Here is a 20,544-nt window from a genome sequence, read left to right as displayed (position 1 = left end):
AATGACAACGGCCACAGAAAAGCCTTGGGCTTAGGGGTCTTCTTGGGGACCAGCTGCTTTCCTCTTTCCTTCCTTCCCCTCCCTATGTTTCATTTTTGATTTCCTAGGGCATGGCTTAGTACAGCTCCTGCCTGTTCCCATGACTTCCCGCTGGCTAAGCTTGGGAAAGATTGATAGCCCACACCATTTACTCTGCAGACCGGCAGAGCCATCGATTTTTATTTAGGAGAATAATTAAATATTTATTTTCACTTTGTTAAGCTCAGAAGGTTGAAACCCAGATAAATCCAAGTAGAGTGGAGTCCAGAGGGAATCAATGCTACATTTTGGCCCTGGAGAACAGGGGTCTTCAGGTCTGAATAGCCTTATTGGGGAGATAGTGTCTTTTAAGGTAGATACAGCCAGACTCTGCATTTCCTTGTGTTTCTGAGATAAAGTTTGGGCCTCAGATTTCTCAACACACAAAGGGAAAGAGCTTCTTCTGCACTCAGGACTCCAGGCTGAAGTCTCTTGGTGTATACTGGAAAGTGACTAGACAAACTCCAGGCTAAGGAATTTGAACTTAATTTGGTAGACAACAAGTATTCATTGAAGCTACTGACTCCAAGGCCATAGTCCTAGCTGGGGGCGCCTCTGCTCTTGGGTTGTGACAGTGCTAACATATATTATTTATGGTCTTGAAGGGGGAAACATTAGGAGACACCTACCCAGTTGACCCCTCCTCCCATACCTCCCCATATCACAGAATATTAGAAGATACCTTAAATACCTTAGGGTTCCTCTAAATTCTAAATTAGGAAATTGAGCCCTCAGTTGCGACTTTCCTGAGATCACATAGCTAATTAGTGGCAGAGCTAAGGCTCAAACCCAGGTCTTTTAATTCTAAGTGCTTGGCTCTTTCCATTCCAGCATGCCAGGTTGCCCCCAAATCCACTTTAACTGCTTCCTATATATGATCCATTTTCTTGGAGCTTCAGGATAGAGTAGAAACTGCTTCTGGTCAAAGATCAAGCTCCTAACACAGTGAATAGTGGCGACAGAGAGGAATCTAAAAAGAAGCTTAGTCCTCCCTACTGGACCCCTCCACTTTGCCTATACCCTCATTCATTGGAAGTTATTCCTTTGCATTGGACATCTCTTCCTAATCCTGAATCCATTCAGTCTTTGTTGCTCTATTGATCATTACAAGTCTCTGCAGTCCAGCCAGAACTAATACCCCACCCCCCCAACCCAGGTTCCCTGTGATGAAAAGAAGCTATAGTTTATGTTGGTATCACCAAGTGTCCTCTTTAGGCTCCAGTCATGTTACAGTGGATATGGAGTCAGAGGACCTGGGTTTGGATCCTGATTCTGCACCTTGCAATTTTTGTGGCCTTGGCTAAGTCCCTCACCCTCTTTAGGTTTCACTTTTCTCATCTCTAAAATGAGAGGGTTGGACTATATGACCTATAAAGTTCCTTCTTGTTCTGAATCTATGATACTAGGATGGTGTTAGGGTCAGATCCAGAGATAGTTCTGAGCATCATTGAGCTTAGACCTCCTTTTGCCCCTCACAAATCACATGGATCACTCTTTTCTCTATGTATCGATCTGGTCAGGTCACTCCTGAGAAGAAAACCCTTTTGGGATCCCTGTTTCTTTTTGTGAAAAGTCCAAACTCTTAGCCTGGCATTCAAGGCTTCCACAAGCACAGGGAGTGACAGACTCTAACAGAAAGAAGACGAGATGAATTTGTTTAAAATGTTTCACCTCTTTGGATTTTAGGTTCTTTATCTTTAAAACTAGAAGCTTAGATTAGATGCTCCCTAAGGCTCTTTCTCTCTCTGACATTCTAGAATTTGAACATCTTTCAAACCTTATTTCCTACACTTCCCATATTTTCATTCTTGTCTGGCGAATCCATTCATTATATCCTCATGTGCCTATCTGCATCTTTCTTCATGTGGCTTGCTTTTACTTGGAATGTCCTCTCCTTATCTTCCTTCCTATCCAGTTCCTATACATCCTTTGGAGTCTATATCCACTAGGAAGCTTCTTTAACTACTCTAGTTTACAATGATCTCTTTTTGTTCTGACTTCCTACAGTATTACTGTTAATGTTGCTGAATCATCATAGGATCATCTACCTTGAGGTAGAATGGAAATCAGAGGTAATCTAGTCCAACTCTTTTGTTTTGTTGATGAGGAAACTGAGGCCAAGAAGTTAAGTGGCTGACTCAATGTCATACAAATAATACATGACACTTAAGCAAATTTCCACTGAACCATTACATATATGTTTTGTCTTTCTGACAAGATCATAAGCCCCCTGAGGACCTGGATTACATCTTCTCTTCTGGTTTCCCCACCAGTGTGTAGCCCACAGCTGGGGACATGATAAACAAACAAACAAATAAATGATAAAGTTCACTTTGGAGGAAACACATCATCTGAGGGAGAAGGAACCTATTAGGGAGAACATAGGAACACAAATGCCTGGACCTAGCATTATGAACTCTAGCACATGGATGTCTCATGGAGCTAGAGCCAGACTTCCTGGATTCTGGTATTCTGTTACTGCCCTTACTTGAAAGGAATGTTCTTGTCCCAGAACTTTTAGTTTATACACTTATCCTTCATACAACAGAAAGAATATGAGAATTGGAATCAAGGACCTAGATTCAAATCTAGCTTCTTCAGCTGTAAAATGATGGTCTCCAAGGTTCCTCCCAGCTCTACATCGATGATTAGAACTCTGCCACTACTTAGGTGTGTGACTGTAGGTAAGTCACTTTAATGCTCTGGCCTTTGGTTTCTTAATCTTTCAGATAAAGAATTTGGAAGCACAGGTGAACTCTAAGGTGCCTTCCATCATGATTTCTTGATTCCATGATCCTTCTCTCCTGCTTCCAGTCAGCTTTAAGGGTTTGAGGGGTCAGTGGACCTCCGCAAGGGGGATGCCTAATTTTGTGATGAGGGACATTATTTCCCTGCTACTTGAAACCTAGGTCATCCACTGTGTTTCATTTAATATTTGTTCAACGGTTGACCAAACCAGGACCAGCCACCAATAAAACATACAAATACTGCCTTCCACAGAGAAGGCATCCATCACTCTTCAGATAGTGGCAAAGGGACATTCCCAGTGACTTTCATTGGGAGGAGGAAATTGTGATGGGATGACAAACAGGGTTGGAAGGGCTGGAAATATATCCAGGGGCTGGGAATATAACCTGTTCTGACCTCCCCTCTGAGCAAATTCTAAGGCCCCAATAATATCTTCACATCTACCACCAGGTGATTCTTCCAGGGGAACATCCAATATTGGAATCTGAGCCCTAGGGTTCCAAAGGTCCTTCCTCCTCCCTACCCCCAAACCCAAGCCAATGTGGACAAATTTCAACCTTCATCCATTCCGCTTCTCCCCTGACTCCCACCCCAGTTGCTACTCTATCACCAGGAACACAGAATGTAGTTGATTTTTGGTTCTATAGGTAGGGATCAAATCATGGATACATGATATTTAGGCCACTAAGGCTGAGATGGCTCTGGTGTAGAGTTTCCTAATCTGGGATGAATGAACTATTTAAAAATATTTTGATAACTGTATTTCAATATAATTGGTTTCCTTTGTATAATTCTACACATTTTATTGTATGCATTTATTATTCTGAGAAGGGATCTATAGCCTTCACCAGATTGCCAAAAAGGTAAAGAACTTCTGATTTAAAGAATGAAATCCAAGCACACATACTAACCCCAGGACTCTCAGGGGAAGGGACCAACTTATCCTGCCTTCTATTCCCATCTTAACTCAGGACAAGTCCTGAGCCTTCTCAAGGCTCACACATCATCTCCACCCAAGAGGGAGAGGATGAAGACATTCCTACTCTGAAGTGATTGCCCCTTTGGCCCTCTGCTTCCCTCTCCCACTCCCAAATGATTTATGACTTACCCCTGGCAGGGTCTTCTGTTCATGCAGTGCACTTTGGGCTTTGAGGGCTGAGTCCCGGGCGCAATATGTGAGGAAGGCACAGCCTGTGGAGGAAAGAATGGAACATGTCAGGGAACATGGAGTGTCCCCCTAGATGGCTCTGTGAAAATCCTAGTTCCTCTTACTTGCCCATCCATGGGGAATGTTCTTGTAGTCATGTGTGTCTTCAACACTGCACCTACCGCACAATAGAGGTGGACTGTCTCCCCACGACACCTGAATTCATTCAGTCTATTCAGTTCCCTCTATTAGACAGGGTCTATTCTGTCTCTAAATGTCATCTCCCTTAAACAAAAGACCAACTACTTTAGGAAGCCTTCCTTGATGCAGCATATCCACTTAAGATATTACAGTGATCGGTCCTTCATTTGTCTCACATTGCTCTCTCTTTTGTGCACTACATTCCAGTTAAACTGACCTACTTCCATCTCCTGCTTTAAGGCCCAGAATGCTCTCCAACCTCACCTCTGCCTCTTAGACTTACCTCCTTTCAAAGATCATCTCAAGTGCCTCTTCCTCCTTTCACTGTCATTCCTGTATCCCTAGTACCTATCCTAGAACCTAACACATAGTAGGCACTTAATAAATGTTTGTTGAGTTGAACTTAATCTCCAGGTATCTTCCTGAGGATGTCACCTGTGCCCAGTTCATCCACCTCAGAACCTATACTCTCCTGTCCATATCTTGACCCTACTGCAATGCATTCATATATATGCATATAGCATACACTCACAGTACCTTCACAAACATAGATTTTCTTTCTTTCTTTCTTTTTTTTTGTCAAGGGAATTGGGGTTAAGTGACTGGCCCAGGGTCACATAGCTACTAAATGTCAAGTGTCTGGTCTGAGATCGAATTTCTGGTCCTCTTGACTTTAGGGCCAGTGCTCTTTCCACTGCACCACCTAGCTGCCCCATAGATTTTCTCATAGGAGTTAAATAACCCAAAGCTACCAGTCCCCCTAACCCCAACCCCTGATGAACAAGTCTCTCTCCTTTAAGATATTCTCTATTGAAGGTCACATGGCTAGTCAGACTCAAGCTAATTTCAAAAACTAAGTTTTATTTCCTCTCTCCCTTCTCCTCTTCCCAGTAGCTTCTCTTACTTCTAATCTCATTGTCTCCTAGTTCTTAGACAATAGGGTTTACTTGGGTAGCCAGTCCCATCTTAGAGTCTGCCCTTCTCTATGTCTCTATACCTCCCCTTTCCCTCTAAGGTTCTCAGTGCAGGAAGCTAGACTTACAGGTGTTGAAGAGGAAGGTTGGACATCTGGAAGGCCAGATATGTGGAAGTATTGTAGTGGTGGATCCCAGAAGGGTCATCATGCTTACTCCCCAACCAACACACTTATACATAAACCTTGAATTTTGCTCAAATCCCCCTGGTTCCTGGGCCACTCCCTCTATTGCTATCACAGGTTCATTTTCCATGTCTACAGTGTTCAATCCTTTATTTGTCTCACATTGCTCTCTCCTGTGCATGTTGCATTCCTCTTAAACTGACCTACTTTCATCTCCTGCCTCCATAATCCAACATTGTCTCCCTAATGAATACTTGTTTCATCTTTGTGTCTTCTGAGATTCTTCTGATGGTGACCTGACTCCACTATTAGAGTTGGTATTCCTAAAGTTGTGAATTAAGTGAGGGGAGGATGAGGGTTGGGGAGAGCAGAAGGGGCTGCTGATGGAGAAGCCAGAGAGTAGAGAGAGGAAGGCGGAGTTTGGCTGGACAAACCTCTGAGATTGGTTGAGGAAATCTCCAGCCTGAGATAAGCCACTCGAGCTTATTGAGTACGGGGGGAGGAGGTGACATGGTCAAACCTATGCCTTAGGAAAATCATTTGGGGTAGCTGGAAGATGTGGACAATTGATTGTATGGACTTAAGGCAAGGAGTTCAATTAGAAAGGTATTTTAATAGGTAAGAGGGATGGGGACAGCTAGGTGGTGCAGTAGATAGAGCACTGGTCGCAAAGTCAGGAGGACCTGAGTTCAAATCCGGCCTCAGACCAAACACTTGACACGTACTAGCTGTGTGACCCTGGGCAAGTCACTTAACCCCAATTGCCTAAAAATTAAAAAAAAATAGGTAAGAGGGACATGTAAGATAAGGGCTTATATTAGTGATAGTTTTATGAGTGGAGAGAAGGGGACACATGCAAGAATATTTGACAATGAAAGCAGAAAAAACAAAACTTGACAACACTTAACAAAACTTGAGGTAGTTAGATGGTACACTGGATAGAGTGCCCTACCTAGAATCAGAAAGACCTGCATTCAAATCCTGCCTCAAACACTTACTAGCTGTGTGACCCTGGACAAGTCAAATAACCTTGGTATGCCTGCTTTTTCTTTGGAAAATGTGAAATCACTTTCATTTGGTGGTGTGGTGTGGCATCAGCATAAGTTTCATGGAAGAGGTGGCATGTGAGTTGGGTCTTGAAGGAAGGCAAGGTCTTCAACAGATGGAAATTGAATTGGTATCAATTCTCAGTATGGGAGACAGTATGAACAAAGCTAAAGAGATGAGAGAGGGTAGGATAAGGATTAGGGATGAAGCATAATCCACTTTGACTAGAATATAGAATTTGTGAGAGAGAATAGTGAAAGTTTGGACAGGTAGGTTGGAGCCAAGTTGTGGAAGGCCTTGAGTTAGGATGTTATACTTTATTCAGTAGGCAATAGGAAGTTACTGAAGGTTTGTGAATTGATATGATTATAATAGTACACTAAGACTATTAATCAGGTAGTAAAATAGATTTGTAAAAACCTACCTCAGAAGGTTGTTGTAATGATAAAATGAGATAATATTTGTAAAGCAGTTTGTAAACCTTAAATGCTGGCTATTATTATTTTTATTTTTGTTAGAACAGATTGGATATATTGAGTGAATGAAAGTGAGGAGTCAAGACCGAGATGGCAAGTCTGAATGACTGGTAGGATGGTGGTCTCCTGGACAATAATAGAAAACTTGGGAATAGAGGAGGATTTGGAGAGAAAGATAATGAGTTCTGGCTTCACTATTGAATAAAATCTTAGGAAAACCCCAAAACAGGCTGGCAGAAATTAGGTTTAGATCATCACTTCACACCATAGACTGCAGCCATAGTAACTGGGGAATACCCTAAAAGTTGAATTGGGAACACTGTAGCTATGAGCATGCTAATTTTTGCTTTGGTAGCTCCAAATGGATATATGACATAGATATAAAATATGACATCACAAACAAATTAAAGGAGCAGAGAAACAATTGCCTTTTGAATATATGAATGGGGAAGAGTTTGTAATGAAATGAGGCCCAGAGAGCATCACAGGAGATAAAATGGACAATACCGATCACATAAAATTAAAAATTTTTTTTGCACAAAAAAATGCAATTAAGATTATAAGGTAAACATGTAACTGGGGAAAAGAATCTCTGCAGCAATTTTATCTGACAAGGTTCTCATTTCTAAGACAGATAAGGAACTGATTCAAATTTATAAGAATAACGTACATTCCCTAATTGATGATTTATTATGAAAGGATATGAACAGGCAATTCTCAAGGGAAGAAAATAAGCTATCAATAGCTATGTGAAAAAATGCTCCAAATCACTAATAAATGTAAATCAAAGTAATGTTGATTTCTACCTCACACTCATAAGATTTACAAAGTTGACAAAAAACACAAAATGACAAATGTTTGAGGAGCTGGGGGAATACAAGTACATTAATGGATCTGTGAATTGGACAGCCATTTTAGAAAGCAATTTGGAATTATGCACCTAAAGTCACTAAATTGTGCATATCCCTTGACCCAGGATAAACACTATACTCCCAAGCTCCCAAAAGAGAAGCAAGAAAGAGGAAAAGGAACCATATGTACAAAAATATTTATAGTGGTTCTTTTTGTGATGGTAAAGACATGGAGGCTAAGGAGATGTTTTGTTGTTGAATGGCTAAACAAATTATGGTATATTAATGTAATAAAATGTTTTTGTGCTATAAGAAGTAATTAAAATGAGGGTTTCAGGGATACCTGAGAAGATGTATATGAACGGATGCAGAATGAAGTGACCAGAGCCAGAAGAAAAAATTATAATAAAACAAGAGCATAAAAATGAGCAAATTTGAAAGACTTGGAAACTCTGATGAACACAATGATCAACCATGATCCAAGAGTACTAGTGATGAAGCATGCTACCCACCTCCTAACAACGATGCGATGGACTGAATATGCAGAATAAGACACACTTTTTTTTGAACATGAACACTATAGGGGGTTTTTCCCCACTTGACTATGCATATTTATTATAAGAGTTTACTTTTTCTTTTTCTACTGGGCAGGAGATGGGGAAAAGAAAAAAATAAAAGCTTGTTAATTAAAAAAATTAAAGAAAAGAAAGATAATGAGTTCTATTTTGCATATACTGAGTTTGAGATGCTTATAAGATATTCAATTCACAATGTCCAAAAGACTATTACTGATGAGGGACTCAAACATCTCATATCTGTGGGAAGGATTCAATCATTTTCCCATTTAATTCTTCATTTAGAAAGCACTTTAAAAATTTATTGTGATTTAGTTGGAGGAGGGGGCTCCGCATTGATGAACTTCCTCTACCTAAACAGACTGGTACCTTCTTTTTAATTTAGGTTTTGTTTTTTTTTCACTGAGCATTTAAGGGATTTGTTCAGAGTCACACAGCCAATGTATCTCAGAAGCAGAACTTGAATGCAGGTCTTTCTGGTGTTAAGGTCAGAACTCTATTCTTTATTCCAGGCTCTCTCTCTTAATTAAACTTCCTAACACAGAACTATTTATATCACCATTTGAATTTATTTTGTCTTTCTTTGCATCTTCAGTGTTAGCATATAGTAAGTGCTTCATAAATGCTTGTTGAATGACTACATATAAGCACCTATCACACACAAATATTTTTAAATAGTATTTTATTTTTCTCCCAATTACATGTAAAAACAAATTTCAACATTATTTTTAAAAATTTTGAGTTCCAAATTCTCTCCCTCTCTTACTCCCCTCCCCTCTTCTGGAGATGGTAAGCAATCTGATATAGGTTATACATGAGCAATCACATCTTACACAAAATATTTTGCTAGGCTCTGGGGATAGATGTGATGTGTTCTGCCCTCAGTATATAATCTAATAGGTCTGGGCGAAAGCAAATCCACAAAAAACTATGATACAAGGGAGGGTGAGATATAAAGGAGAGATCTCAGTGAATTGATTCTAAGAAATTTGAGGATGGAGAAGTCACTTTCACTTGATGGTGTGGTATGGAATTAGGGTAAGCTTCATAGAGGAGGTGCCATCTGAGTTGGATCTTAAAGGAAGGCAAGGACTTCAACAGATGGAAATTGAGTTGGGATCAGTTCTAAGTATGGGAAACAGTATGAAAAAGGTTAAAGAAAAGAAAGGAAAGGATAAGGATTGCCCTTCATTGGGGATGAAGAGTAATCAACTTTGACCAGAATACAGAATATGTGAAAAAGAATAGTAAAAGACTAGACAGGGAGATTGATGCCATATTGTGGAAAGCCTTGAATGCCAGAGTTAAAACTTTATACTTTATTCAGTAGATAGTAGGAAGTCACTGAAGGTTTGTGAATAGAAGAGTGATACATGATCATAGTAGCGCATTAAGAATATTATCCAGGTGGTAATAGTAATAGCTGTTTTACAAAATACTTTATAGATATTATTTCACTTGACCTTCACAACACTCTCTGAGGTAGGTGCTATAATTATCCTATTTCATAGATGAGGAAACAGAGACAAATAGTGGTTAAGTGGCTCTTAGAGGGTCACACAGTAAGTTTCTAAGGTAGAATTCAAGCGCAAGTCTTTCTGAGTCTGTGTCTATTTATTGCAACACAATCAAGGAGCAGATAGACTAGAAGCAGGAAAACCAGGTATAAAGTTATTATGTTAATGTAAGTTTGTAACCTAAACCTCAAGTATGATGGCTACAGTGAGAGTGAAAAGGGATTGATCACTTGGAGAAATATGTAGAAGTGAAATGTTGAGGCTTAGCAACTGACTGGATATATGTGTAAGGTAGAGAGAAGAGAAAACTCAGGGAGGATATTTTATCTATGCCAAAATTTTACAAGGGCTATTATGTAAAGGAGGGAACAAACTCATTTTGCTTGGTCCCAGGTGGCAGAACAGGAGCAACTGGTAGAAATTTCTAAAAGGCAAATTTAGCCTTGATGCAGGGAAAACGTCAAGAATTACAGCTGTGCAGAAACGGAATGGGCTAGCAGTGGTTGTTTTCCTTTCCCAGGAGATCTTCAAGAAGAGTCCAGGTCAGGGGTAGAGCCAAGATGGTGGAGTAAGGCAAAGACTTACCTGAGATCTCCCACAATTTCCTCCAAACAACTTTAAAATAATGCCTCAAAACAAATTCTGGAATGGCAGAACCAACAAAAGGATGGGTGAATCAATTTCCTAGCCCAAGACAACTTAGAAGGTCATGAGGAAAGGTTTCTCTTACTGGGGTGAGAGTAGAGCATAGTCCTGGGCAGGCCACACCCCAGCAAGCCAGCAGCAGGCCTTGGGGATGACTGAATCAACAGTGGCTGCTTCCAGAGCTTTCAGCCCACAGACAGTACAGGGCTCAGACAACTGGTCAGGAGATTACAGAGGACCCTTTGCTGGTGCTGGATGCAGGACTTTATTGCATTACTCACATGTGGTTCTGTGTCATAGCCCTAGGGTGAGGAGAAACACTGGCACCCTAGGATGTGCAGCCACAGGAGACTGGTGACCTTGGTCACAGTTCCAGAGTGGAAAAGAGTGTTTGTGGTCATTCCACAGGCCAGGAGAGCAGTGACCACAGCTCTTTTTAGGTCATATCACCTTAGAAGAACTGAAAACTTACATATCCCCCAGAGCTAGCTCTGAAAACAGCAGCATGAAAAACCTGAAGCATGGAACAGTGCCCCCTCCACCTCAGGAGCAGAGCCCAACTTTAACATAAAGTTAAAAGTCAAGGAATAGGCTGGAAAAATGTGAAAACTGCAAAAAAATAACCAGACCATAGAAAGTTACCATAGTGCCATGGAAGATCAAAACACAAACTCAGAAGAAGACAACAAAGCCAAAATAGCTATACCCAAAGCCTCAAAGAAAAATGTGAATTGGTCTAGGCCCCAAAAGAATTCCTAGAAGAGCTCACAAAGGCTTTTAAAAATCAAAGAAGAGGGTGGGTGGGGATGGAGGAAGGGAGAAAATTTGGAACCTCAAGTTTTAAAAACAAATGTTAAAAATTGTTTTTACATGCAACTGAGAAATAAGATTTACATGCAATGGGGCATAGAAATCCATCTTGCCCTACAGGAAAATAGAAGGGGAAGGGGATAGAAGGGAGGGCAGATTAGGGGACGGGGTATTTAGAATGCATGCTGTCTAGGGGTGGGAGAAGGTGCAAGATGGTGAGAAAATTTGGAACTCAAAATCTTGTGAAAATGAATGTTGCAAACTAAAAATAAACAAATTAATAATAATAATAAAAATTTAAAAAATCAAAGAAGAGAGGTAGAGGGAAAACCAGGAAAATAAATGAGGGTAATACAAGAAGATCATAAAAAAGAGTCAATAGCTTGGTAAAGCTGGCACAAGAAATACTGAAGTAAATAACACCTTAGAAAACAGAATAGACCAAATGATAAAAGAGGCACAAAAATTCATTGATTAAAACAAGTCCTTAAAAAGTACAATTGGCCAAATGGAAAAGGATATAAAAAGCTTATTAAAGAAAATAATTCTTTGAAAAATAGAATCAGTCAAGCGGATGCTAATGACTCTATGAGACACCAAGAAACCATAAAACAAAATGAAAAGAATGAAAAAAAAATAGAAAAAAAACTGATGTGGAAAATAGATCAAGGAGAGATAATTTGAAAATTATTAAACTATCTGAAAACCACAATAAAAAAAAGACCCTAGACATCACATTTTAAGAAATTATCAAGGAAAACTACCTTGATATTCTAGAATCAGAAGGTAAAATAGAAATTAAAAGAGTCTACCAATCACCTCCTGAAAGAGATCCCCAGATGAAAATTCCCAGAAATATTATAGCTCAATTCCAGAGCTCCCAGGTCAAGAAGAAAATATTGCAAGCAGCCAGAAAGAAACAATTCAAGTACTGTGGAGCTAAAGTCAAGATCACATAAGATTTAGCAGCTTCTAAATTAAAGGATTGGAGGGCTTGGAATATGATATTTCAGGGGACAAAGGAACTTGGATTACAACCAAGAATCACCTATTCAGCAAAACTGAGTATAATCCTTTAGGGGAAAAATGGATATTCAATGAAATAGAAGACTTTCAAGCATTCCTGATGAAAAGACCAGAGCTGAATAGAAAATTTGAATTTCAAATACAAGATTTAAGAGAAGTATAAAAAGACAAAGAGGAAAGAGAAATTATAAGGGATTCAATAAGGTGAAAACTATATACATTCCTATATGGGAAAATGATACTTATAACTCCTAAGAACTTTCTCATTATTAGGGCAGTTAGAAGGAGTATAAATAGACAGAGGGCATGGCTGTGAGTTGATTATGATGGGATGATATCTAAAAAAAAATTAAGAGGTGACTGAAAGAAAAGGGAAGGGAGAGGTAAAATGGGGGCAAATTATCTCACATAAAAGAAGCACAAAATAGCGTTTACAGTAGAGGGGAAGATCGGGCGACAGCAGATAAGGCTGGGCTGGGAGAAATGGCATGACCACCAGTTAGTAATCATAATTATGAAGGAAATTTTATAGCAGGTTTCTCTGATAAAGTTCTTATTTTTCAAATACACAGAAAACTGAGTCAAATTTATTTTTGTTATTTTATTTTGTTTTGAATTTTGAATTTTATTTTTGGATACAAGTCATTCTTCAATTGACAAATGGTCAAAAGATATGAATGGGCAATTTTCAGATGAAGAAATTAAAGCTATCTATAGTCACATGAAAAAATGTTCTAAATCACTATTGATTAGAGAAATGCAAATTAGAACAACTCTGAGGCACCACCTCACATCTATCAAATTGGCTAATATGACAGAAAAGGAAAATGATAAATGTTGGAAGGGATGTGGGGAAATTGGGACACTAAAGCACTGTTGATGGAGCTGTGTACTGATCCAACCATTCTGGAGAGCAATTTGGAACTATGCCCCAAAGGGATATAAAACTATGCATACCCTTGACCCAGCAATACCACTACTAGGTCTGTATCTCAAAGAGATAAAAAAGCAAGGAAAAAGACCTATATATACAAAAATATTTATAACAGCTCTTTTAGTGGTGGCAAAGAATTGGAAAATGAAGGATGCCCATCAAATGGAGAATGGCTTAACAAATTGTGGTATGTGATTGTAATAAAATACTTTTGTAATATAAGAAATGATGAACTCTCAGAAAAACCTGGACTTAAAGAAACTGATGCAAAGTAAAGTGAGCAAAACCAGAAGAACAGTGTGCACAGTAACAGCAATATTGTACAATGATCAACTGTGAATCACTTAGCTAATTCTCAGCAATACAATGATCCAAAACAAATCTGAAGGACTCATGAAAAATGCTATCCACCTCAAGTGAAAGAATTGATAAAGTCTCAGTGCAGATCAAAACATACTTTCAAAAACTTTCTTTTTCTTTTTTGGTCTGTGTTTTCTTTCACAACATGGCTAATATGAAAGTATGTTTTTCATGACTGCACATGTAAACCTATGTCAAGTTGCTTGCCTTCTCAATGAGGGAGAGAGAGAATTTGGAATTCAAAATTTTTAAAAATGAATGTTAAAATTGTTTTTATATGTAACTGAAAAAATAAAATATTAAAAAAATAAGAGGCTAAATCACTTGTCAAATATGCTATGGTGAGGATTTCTTTTACATATAGGTTGGATAGATGGCTACTGGGGCTCCTCTCAACTCAAACTCTGTGATTCTTTGAAGGGTCAAAGATAAATCTAAGGTTATAATTTTGAAGCCTGAGAGACCAGGAAAATGGTAGCACCATCAATACAAATAGAGATGGGGGTGGGGCAATTTTTTAAAAAATGGGAATGATAAACTTAATTTTAGGCATGTTAAATTTGAGGTGTCAGTGGGGCATCCAGGTAAAGATGCCCAACAAGTTGTCTGAAATTCAGGCCCAGAGCTCTGAGAGGTTGAGTGTTAAGAGTATAGAGGTGAAAAGGCATGGGAGAGGGGTGGATCAGTAATGGTCAAAATATGGAGAAAAAAGAAAAGAATTCTTGGAAGGAACCTTGGGGAACACCATACTTAAGGGATGAGAAAAGGATGAGGAACCAACAAAAGAGATAAGTGGAAAAGAGGAAGTGATCAGAGAAATAGGAAGAGAATTATAAGAATTTAGTGTTGGAAAATGAAGGGGAGGAGAGATGTCAAAAAGAAATGGATAGTCTATAAAGTCAAATACTTCAGAGAGGCTAAAGAAAATGAGGACAACAAATCTAATTGATTTAGTGATAAAGTGTAGTAGTGATCTTAAGGAAAGCAGTTTCCTTAGAGTGGTGGGGAAAGAAACCATATTATATGGAATTGAGTGAATGAGTAGAGAAGAAGTAGGGGGAGGGAATCTGTACTGACCACTCTTGTGGAATGGATGACTAGGTCTATCTTTTGTTTTTCTCTTTAGGTTATTTCACTTTCTTCCCTAATTCCTGTGGAGTGTGCGTGATGGATATACATGTATGTAACTAACTGCTCATGGTAATATGTGACTGTGTCTACATTTTTGTCTGTGGGTGACTGTCAGATAAATGGAAAGATGTCCACTGGGACTGGGGTGAGGAGATTATAGGGCTACAAGATAGAAGATGACTGAATAGTCAACACCTCTTGGTCCTTGCTAATTAACTTCTTTGTCAAAGAAAAGCTCTCTACCATCCACAGGTTGTCTGATCTCTTTCAATATCTGGACTTTAGTTTCCTTATCTAAATAATGAGAGGGCTAAGTTAGATGATCTCTAACATACTTTCCAGCTTTAACATTCTGAGACTAGGTATTATGAATTCATGACTTTTTAGGTTAAGGGCATCTAGGTGGCGCAGCGGTTGGGCCTGGAGTCAGAAAGTTCTGTGTTTATATCTGGCCTCAGATACTTATTAGTTGGGTGACTCTGGGTAAGTCACGTAATCTCTGCTTGCCTCAGTATCCTAAAATGGGGATAATAATAGCACCGAGTTGTTGTGAGGATCAAATAAGATAATATTTGTAAAAAGTGCTTAGCATAGTGCCTGGCACATAGCAGGCACTATATAAATGCTTATTTACCCCCCACTCTCCCATATTTGATTATATGTAAGAGAAAGTTCAATTGTATACAATTGTGTGTATACAGCTGTACTCTATAAGACTGCATATGAATATACTTGGGAGTGTCTGTGACTGTGTATATATGTCTGTCAGTCAGTTAATAAGCATCTATTAAGTGCCTATTATACGCCAGGCACTGTGCTAAGCACTATAGGATAGAGTGAATGTTTGTATGTGTTCATCTTTGATGTTGTATGTATACATATAATAAATAGAGAATTTCTATCATTTCCCTCTCTGTTTTGCTCACACTGAAGTGAATAGAGCAGGTGCTGTTATTCTCTCTCCTTGCCCTCCATTCACATCTACCTCTCTTGTTCTGGCTTTAGATGTTCTGACTCACTTTCTTCCCTGCCTCTGCTCTGTTAACCAGATCTGTTCCAGAGGCTAAATGTCAGAATTTTCATCCTGGGATCAGGTTGCAGCAGCTAGAGGTGATAAGGTTAACTTTTTCTCCTCTCGCTGCGTTTCTCTTTCTACTCCCCTCCCTTCCATGATAGAACAGGATCTTCCTGACAATGAAAAATGGAGTGTAGGTTGGGGATTGGGGATCTGCTGGATAGCCTGTGGCAGGCTCTGAGGAAGGCAGATGGAAGGACAGCAATGAAGCATTCCAAGGTTAGGTCTGGCTTTCTTGGGCCTGCTTCCCTATACTTTCTCCTGAAGAGTAGCCACCCAAGCTAGGGAGCTCAATATTTAGAAAATGAATTAGGAAGAGTGACCTCAAAGGTTCTTTCTCCTCTCAGGTCCAACTTGGCCACATCACTCTCCTCAATGACATCTTGAAAACAGGCTGATCCTATCTGTCATCCTTGACACTTGCAGTATGAAAGCCCCATATCCCCTTTTCCATGTTTGATGGGGTCACATTTTGGCCCTTTAAAAGTGATATTACAACAGCAAACAACTTCCTTTCAGGAAAAGGTAAATATTTAATGAATGAAATCGACATGGATGCATTTTTAATATTGGCACAATTAAAACTGCTAGATGATTAAATATTAATGACTCTAAATGAGTGCAATCAGGTCAACTTCAAACAGAATGAACTCAGTGGTGAGGGGTGAGAGATGAGAGCAATTCAGAGCAGAGATAACAGACAAGTCAAATACATACAAGCCACCAGGAACAGTCTTACTCGGTGTTTGTTTAACAATCTTCAGACCTCACTGAGCTTATTTATTTCACTCAGCCAAGGATTGAGGGAAAAATCATTAGTATGTTCAGCTTTTTTAAATCATGGGGAAGAAAACAGAAACTCTCAAAAAGAGTAATAATTGATATTCATAAAGTCCCTTGCCATTCTTCAAAATGCTTTTCACATCAAATGTGAAAATTGACTTAAAGCCCAACTCACCATTAATGAATTTAGTTACCATGAGAAAGACAGGCAATAGATAATGATTTCCATTTTACAGGTGAGAAAACTGAGGCTCAGAGAGAAGTAAAAAGATCACATGGCTAAGGAGTGGTCAAACCAATGCCAGAGCCCAGATAGCTTCACTTCTAGGCTTATTTTTTCTATTATACCATGATCCCTCTCTTATATAGCCATTTTACTTCAGGATTCAAGGGGGAATATTAGGTATAAATTAGTATGGCTTTTGGTGCTTGAAAGATGAGGATTTCAAGTGAGTCCCTTTGAGTGTATCTGACAGACAAGATTTTTCCCAAGCATACTCCTGAAACCAGAAAACAGGGAGCTCTGCCCCAGACAGAGCTCCCCAGCAACAGGAAGCTTGAGCAATGGACTTTAGGTCTAATACCATTTGAATCCCTGATCCTAATCAAATGTGTATTAGCTGCCTCCATGATCATGATCTCAGATATCAGAAAAGGTTCAATGGGGCCCCACCACTACTGGAAAGCAAAGGGTCTTTCCTATGGATGGCTGAAAGCATGTTTCAGCTGAAGCAGTCTCTTGTATTTGAATTCCATCAGGAGTCCCAGACATTTAGTTCCCTTCTTGGAAAAGAAGGCTATTTACATATGTGTGACAGGGAGACAGAGATAGACAGGTGGATGCATAGATAGATAGCCAGAGAGTCAGTTAAGGAGGCAGACAAATAGATATATATATTATGGGAAAGTCAGAAACACAAGCCGGAAGAAGCACTGCTAGATAGAAAGATAATTGGACCCATTGAAAAATGGACAGAAGACCAAATGGAAAGACAATTAGACAGAAATACAGATGGATAGAGGGAAATATGAATGGACAGGAAGAATTAAATGGATAGATGGATGCAAAATGATAAGTATAGATCGATGGATGGAGGAAAGGAAGGAGAGTGGGAGAGAAGAAAAGGGATGGATGGACAGGAAGACAGGCAGAGAGTCATATACAGTGGCTTTTAGAAAGAACTTGACTTGGATGAGGAAGGGCTTCTCCTATTGCACAATATTATTATTCTCTCTTTGGAGCCTGGGGCAGCACAGAAAGGGGAAAGAAGTTACCTCCTTGGGAGGAAAGAAAAGTGAGAGGTGCCCCTCCCCTGCCCTGGCCATCTTGTGCTGTCATCACTGCCACTTCTCAGGAGTCTTCCCACTAAGGGAAGCTCCCCTTCTCCCAAGAGAAGCTATCTAAGTTGAGCAGTGCTTTAGACAAACTGGACTCCTCTCTGTCTGTGGGGCAGGGGCTCTGACATACCACTTCTCATCTCAATCAAAGGTTCCTTTTCTCAGGGCTCAACTGCAGCCCTCGGGCCTCTCTCCTCCTGAGCTTTTCGGAGGAAAATAGCTCACAAAACATTTCCCCTTTAATACACTGTCTGAATAAAATGATTAGGAAGTGTTATGGGTTCCGTCCCATAGTAACTAGAGAACTCAAAGGCTACAGGATGCCAACAACTTGCCTCCCAGGTTCTAGCCCCTCACTCTCCTGATACAGTGCTGGTTGGGTGACTTCACGCACTTGTTTCCTCTCACTTCCCTGGGCAGACTTTTTCCCTGGATGTAAACAAGCCTTCTTCCTCCCTTCCATATACCCCACCCAGATGAAGGGGTGTGGCCAGCAAGACAGCCCCAGCCCCCTCTCCAACCCATTCCCGCTGAGCTCCCTGGGGCCTGGTGATGGGTCTGGAAGGGGTGGGGGGAGAGGAAATGTCCTGAGGTGTGACAGGCAGGTGGGCAGGTGTCTGAAGACACAGACCATCTGCTTCCTCTTATATGCTCGACCCTTTCTCCACCAAAACCACTCAATCTAACTCCCTCCACTTTTCCTAGCCCCAAATCCAGCCCCAGGATGAGTTTCTGAGGGAGGTGGGGGAGGGAAGAGGGAGAATCAGGGTGAGATAAAGAGGATTTAGAAGGTGGAGAGGGAGGAGCAAGGGGGTGCAGGGAAGAAAGCACTAGGGGAGTAGAGGGGGAGGATAAGGGAAACATTCAAGGACTGGATTACAAGATAAAAGGAAGTATGAGGGAGTGAGGTAGACTTAAGGGAAGCTAGGGGCAGTTGATAGAGTCAGGGGTTTGAAGGCAGTACTGGGTTGGGAGGTCAGTGTTCCAAGCTGGAGTCTGAGGATATTGGGCAAAGAGCTTTTGGGGTTTGATCAGGAGTATATCTGGGTCCTGAAAGGGGATTGGAATTTAGATAAAAAAAACCCTGGGCATTGGGAGGTGAGGGGTTAGGTTAGGACGCATAAATCTGTAGGTGGGAGCCTTGGGTTTTGGAAATTGTCAGGGTCATATTTTATGTTTGGAAGAGGAAGTTTAGGGCCTGAGTTGAAAGTATTGGAGTTGGGGTCTGAGAATCAAAGAAGCGGTCTCAAACTGAAGTCCAAGGGTCCCAGGGAAGTGGTTTATACTTGGGGCCAAAATAGGGTTTTGAGGGTTCAGAAAAATTTAAGAGCCTAAGTTATTGAGGTTCAGAGGATAAGTTAGGACTTGGGATGAGAAAGGTGTTAGTGTTGGAGTTGGAGAGTAGCAAGGTTCAAAGGGGTATGGAATAGGAGTTGGGAGTGTCATGGTTAGTGTGGATGTCTGGGTTCTAAGGAATCCAATAAAAGGGTAGCAGGGGAGCGTTTGGGGGCTTTTGGAGTCCCAAGTAGAGGGTGCAGGAGAGGTTTGGATATCCTTGAGGGATCCAAGGTCTGGAGAAGGGGGAGAATGTGGATTCTTAGGGTGTTAGTAACGGAAATGGGATGAGGGATCACGTGTAGGGGTGTCTAGAGTGTGGGGGACAGATTCTGGAGTAGGTGTGATTCAAGGACCAGAGTGGGAAGTTTAGGGGTTTTGAGGGTGCCTAGGGGGGTGGATGTCCGGCATCTGGAGTGGAGGGTAGGGTAGTGAGGGATCTGGAGTTGGGGTAGGTTGGAAGTCTTATGCGAGGGGCTCCAGCATGAGTCGGGGTTTGTTTCGGCAGCCCACCTTTGTGCACACCCGTGAACCTGTCCTTCAGCACCGTCAGCTCGTAGATTTTGCCGAACTCCTCAAACAGGGGCTTGAGATCCTTCTCCTCCAGGTTGCGGGGAATCTGCCCCACAAACAGCTTGATGGCGTCGTGGTCCTTCATGGGGATCACGGGGCCGGGGCCGTGCCCAGGGCTGAGCCCGGTCATCCTTCCCGAGCCCCCGCCGCCGCCACCACCACCACCACCTCCTCCTCCTCCTCCTCCGCTGTCCGTGGTGCTGAAGCCGGGGCCGGGGCCGGCTGGCGGCGCCGATACTCCGTTGGGCACCGCGGCCATGTCCCCCCTCCCCCCTCCCCGACCCCGCCCCCCACCCCCCCAGCTGCCCGGGGGCCACACGCCCGCCCACCGGGTCCTGCTGCCCTCGCTGCGGGGGGCGGGGGGGCAAGAGGAAAAGGGGGGCGGGTCCCGCTGTGTTCGCTTTCTCTCTCTCTGGCTCCTTTCCTCTCCCTCGGCTCTCTTCCCGTGCTCTCTCCGAGCCCCCCTCTCCTCCCTCTTCTCTCTCGCTTGCTTGCTCTCTCTCAATCCTCCCCGCCTCTTCCCTCCTCCCCCCCACCCCCCTTCCCCAGCAGCTGCTGCTGCCACAGTGCCTGATGACGTCAACCTGCTGGCCCTGGACCCTACGCAAGCTATTAGCATAATGAGGGAGCGTCGTCCAATCAGAAGGGAAGCTAGCAGGGGCCAGGTCCGGGGCGGGCGGGGGAGGCGTGTGGGGAGGTGGGGAAGAGGAGGTGTAGGGGGGGAGCAGCCTGGGCGCACGCTTGCTATGGCAACAGAAACACGGGGCGGGGGAGAAGCTGTGTGTGCGTGAGCCT

General features: G+C 41.6%; 1 protein-coding gene across 1 annotated transcript in view; it reads right to left on the bottom strand.

Moving 5' to 3' along the window:
* CELF6 (CUGBP Elav-like family member 6) overlaps nucleotides 1-20,008 on the bottom strand; it is a 96,555-nt gene extending 76,547 nt beyond the window's left edge. The window contains exons 1-2 of the mRNA XM_027858018.1: nucleotides 19,690-20,008; nucleotides 3,935-4,017 (exon numbers count right to left, since the gene is read on the bottom strand). Of these exons, the coding sequence (XP_027713819.1) occupies nucleotides 3,935-4,017; nucleotides 19,690-20,008 (402 nt within the window). The remainder of the gene's footprint in view (nucleotides 1-3,934; nucleotides 4,018-19,689) is intronic.
* Nucleotides 20,009-20,544: the final 536 nt, after the last annotated feature.

Source organism: Vombatus ursinus, unplaced genomic scaffold, assembly GCF_900497805.2.
Source record: "Vombatus ursinus unplaced genomic scaffold, bare-nosed wombat genome assembly UNPS02000749.1, whole genome shotgun sequence".
Lineage (NCBI taxonomy): Eukaryota > Metazoa > Chordata > Mammalia > Diprotodontia > Vombatidae > Vombatus > Vombatus ursinus.
This window is presented reverse-complemented; position numbering and strand designations above follow the sequence as displayed.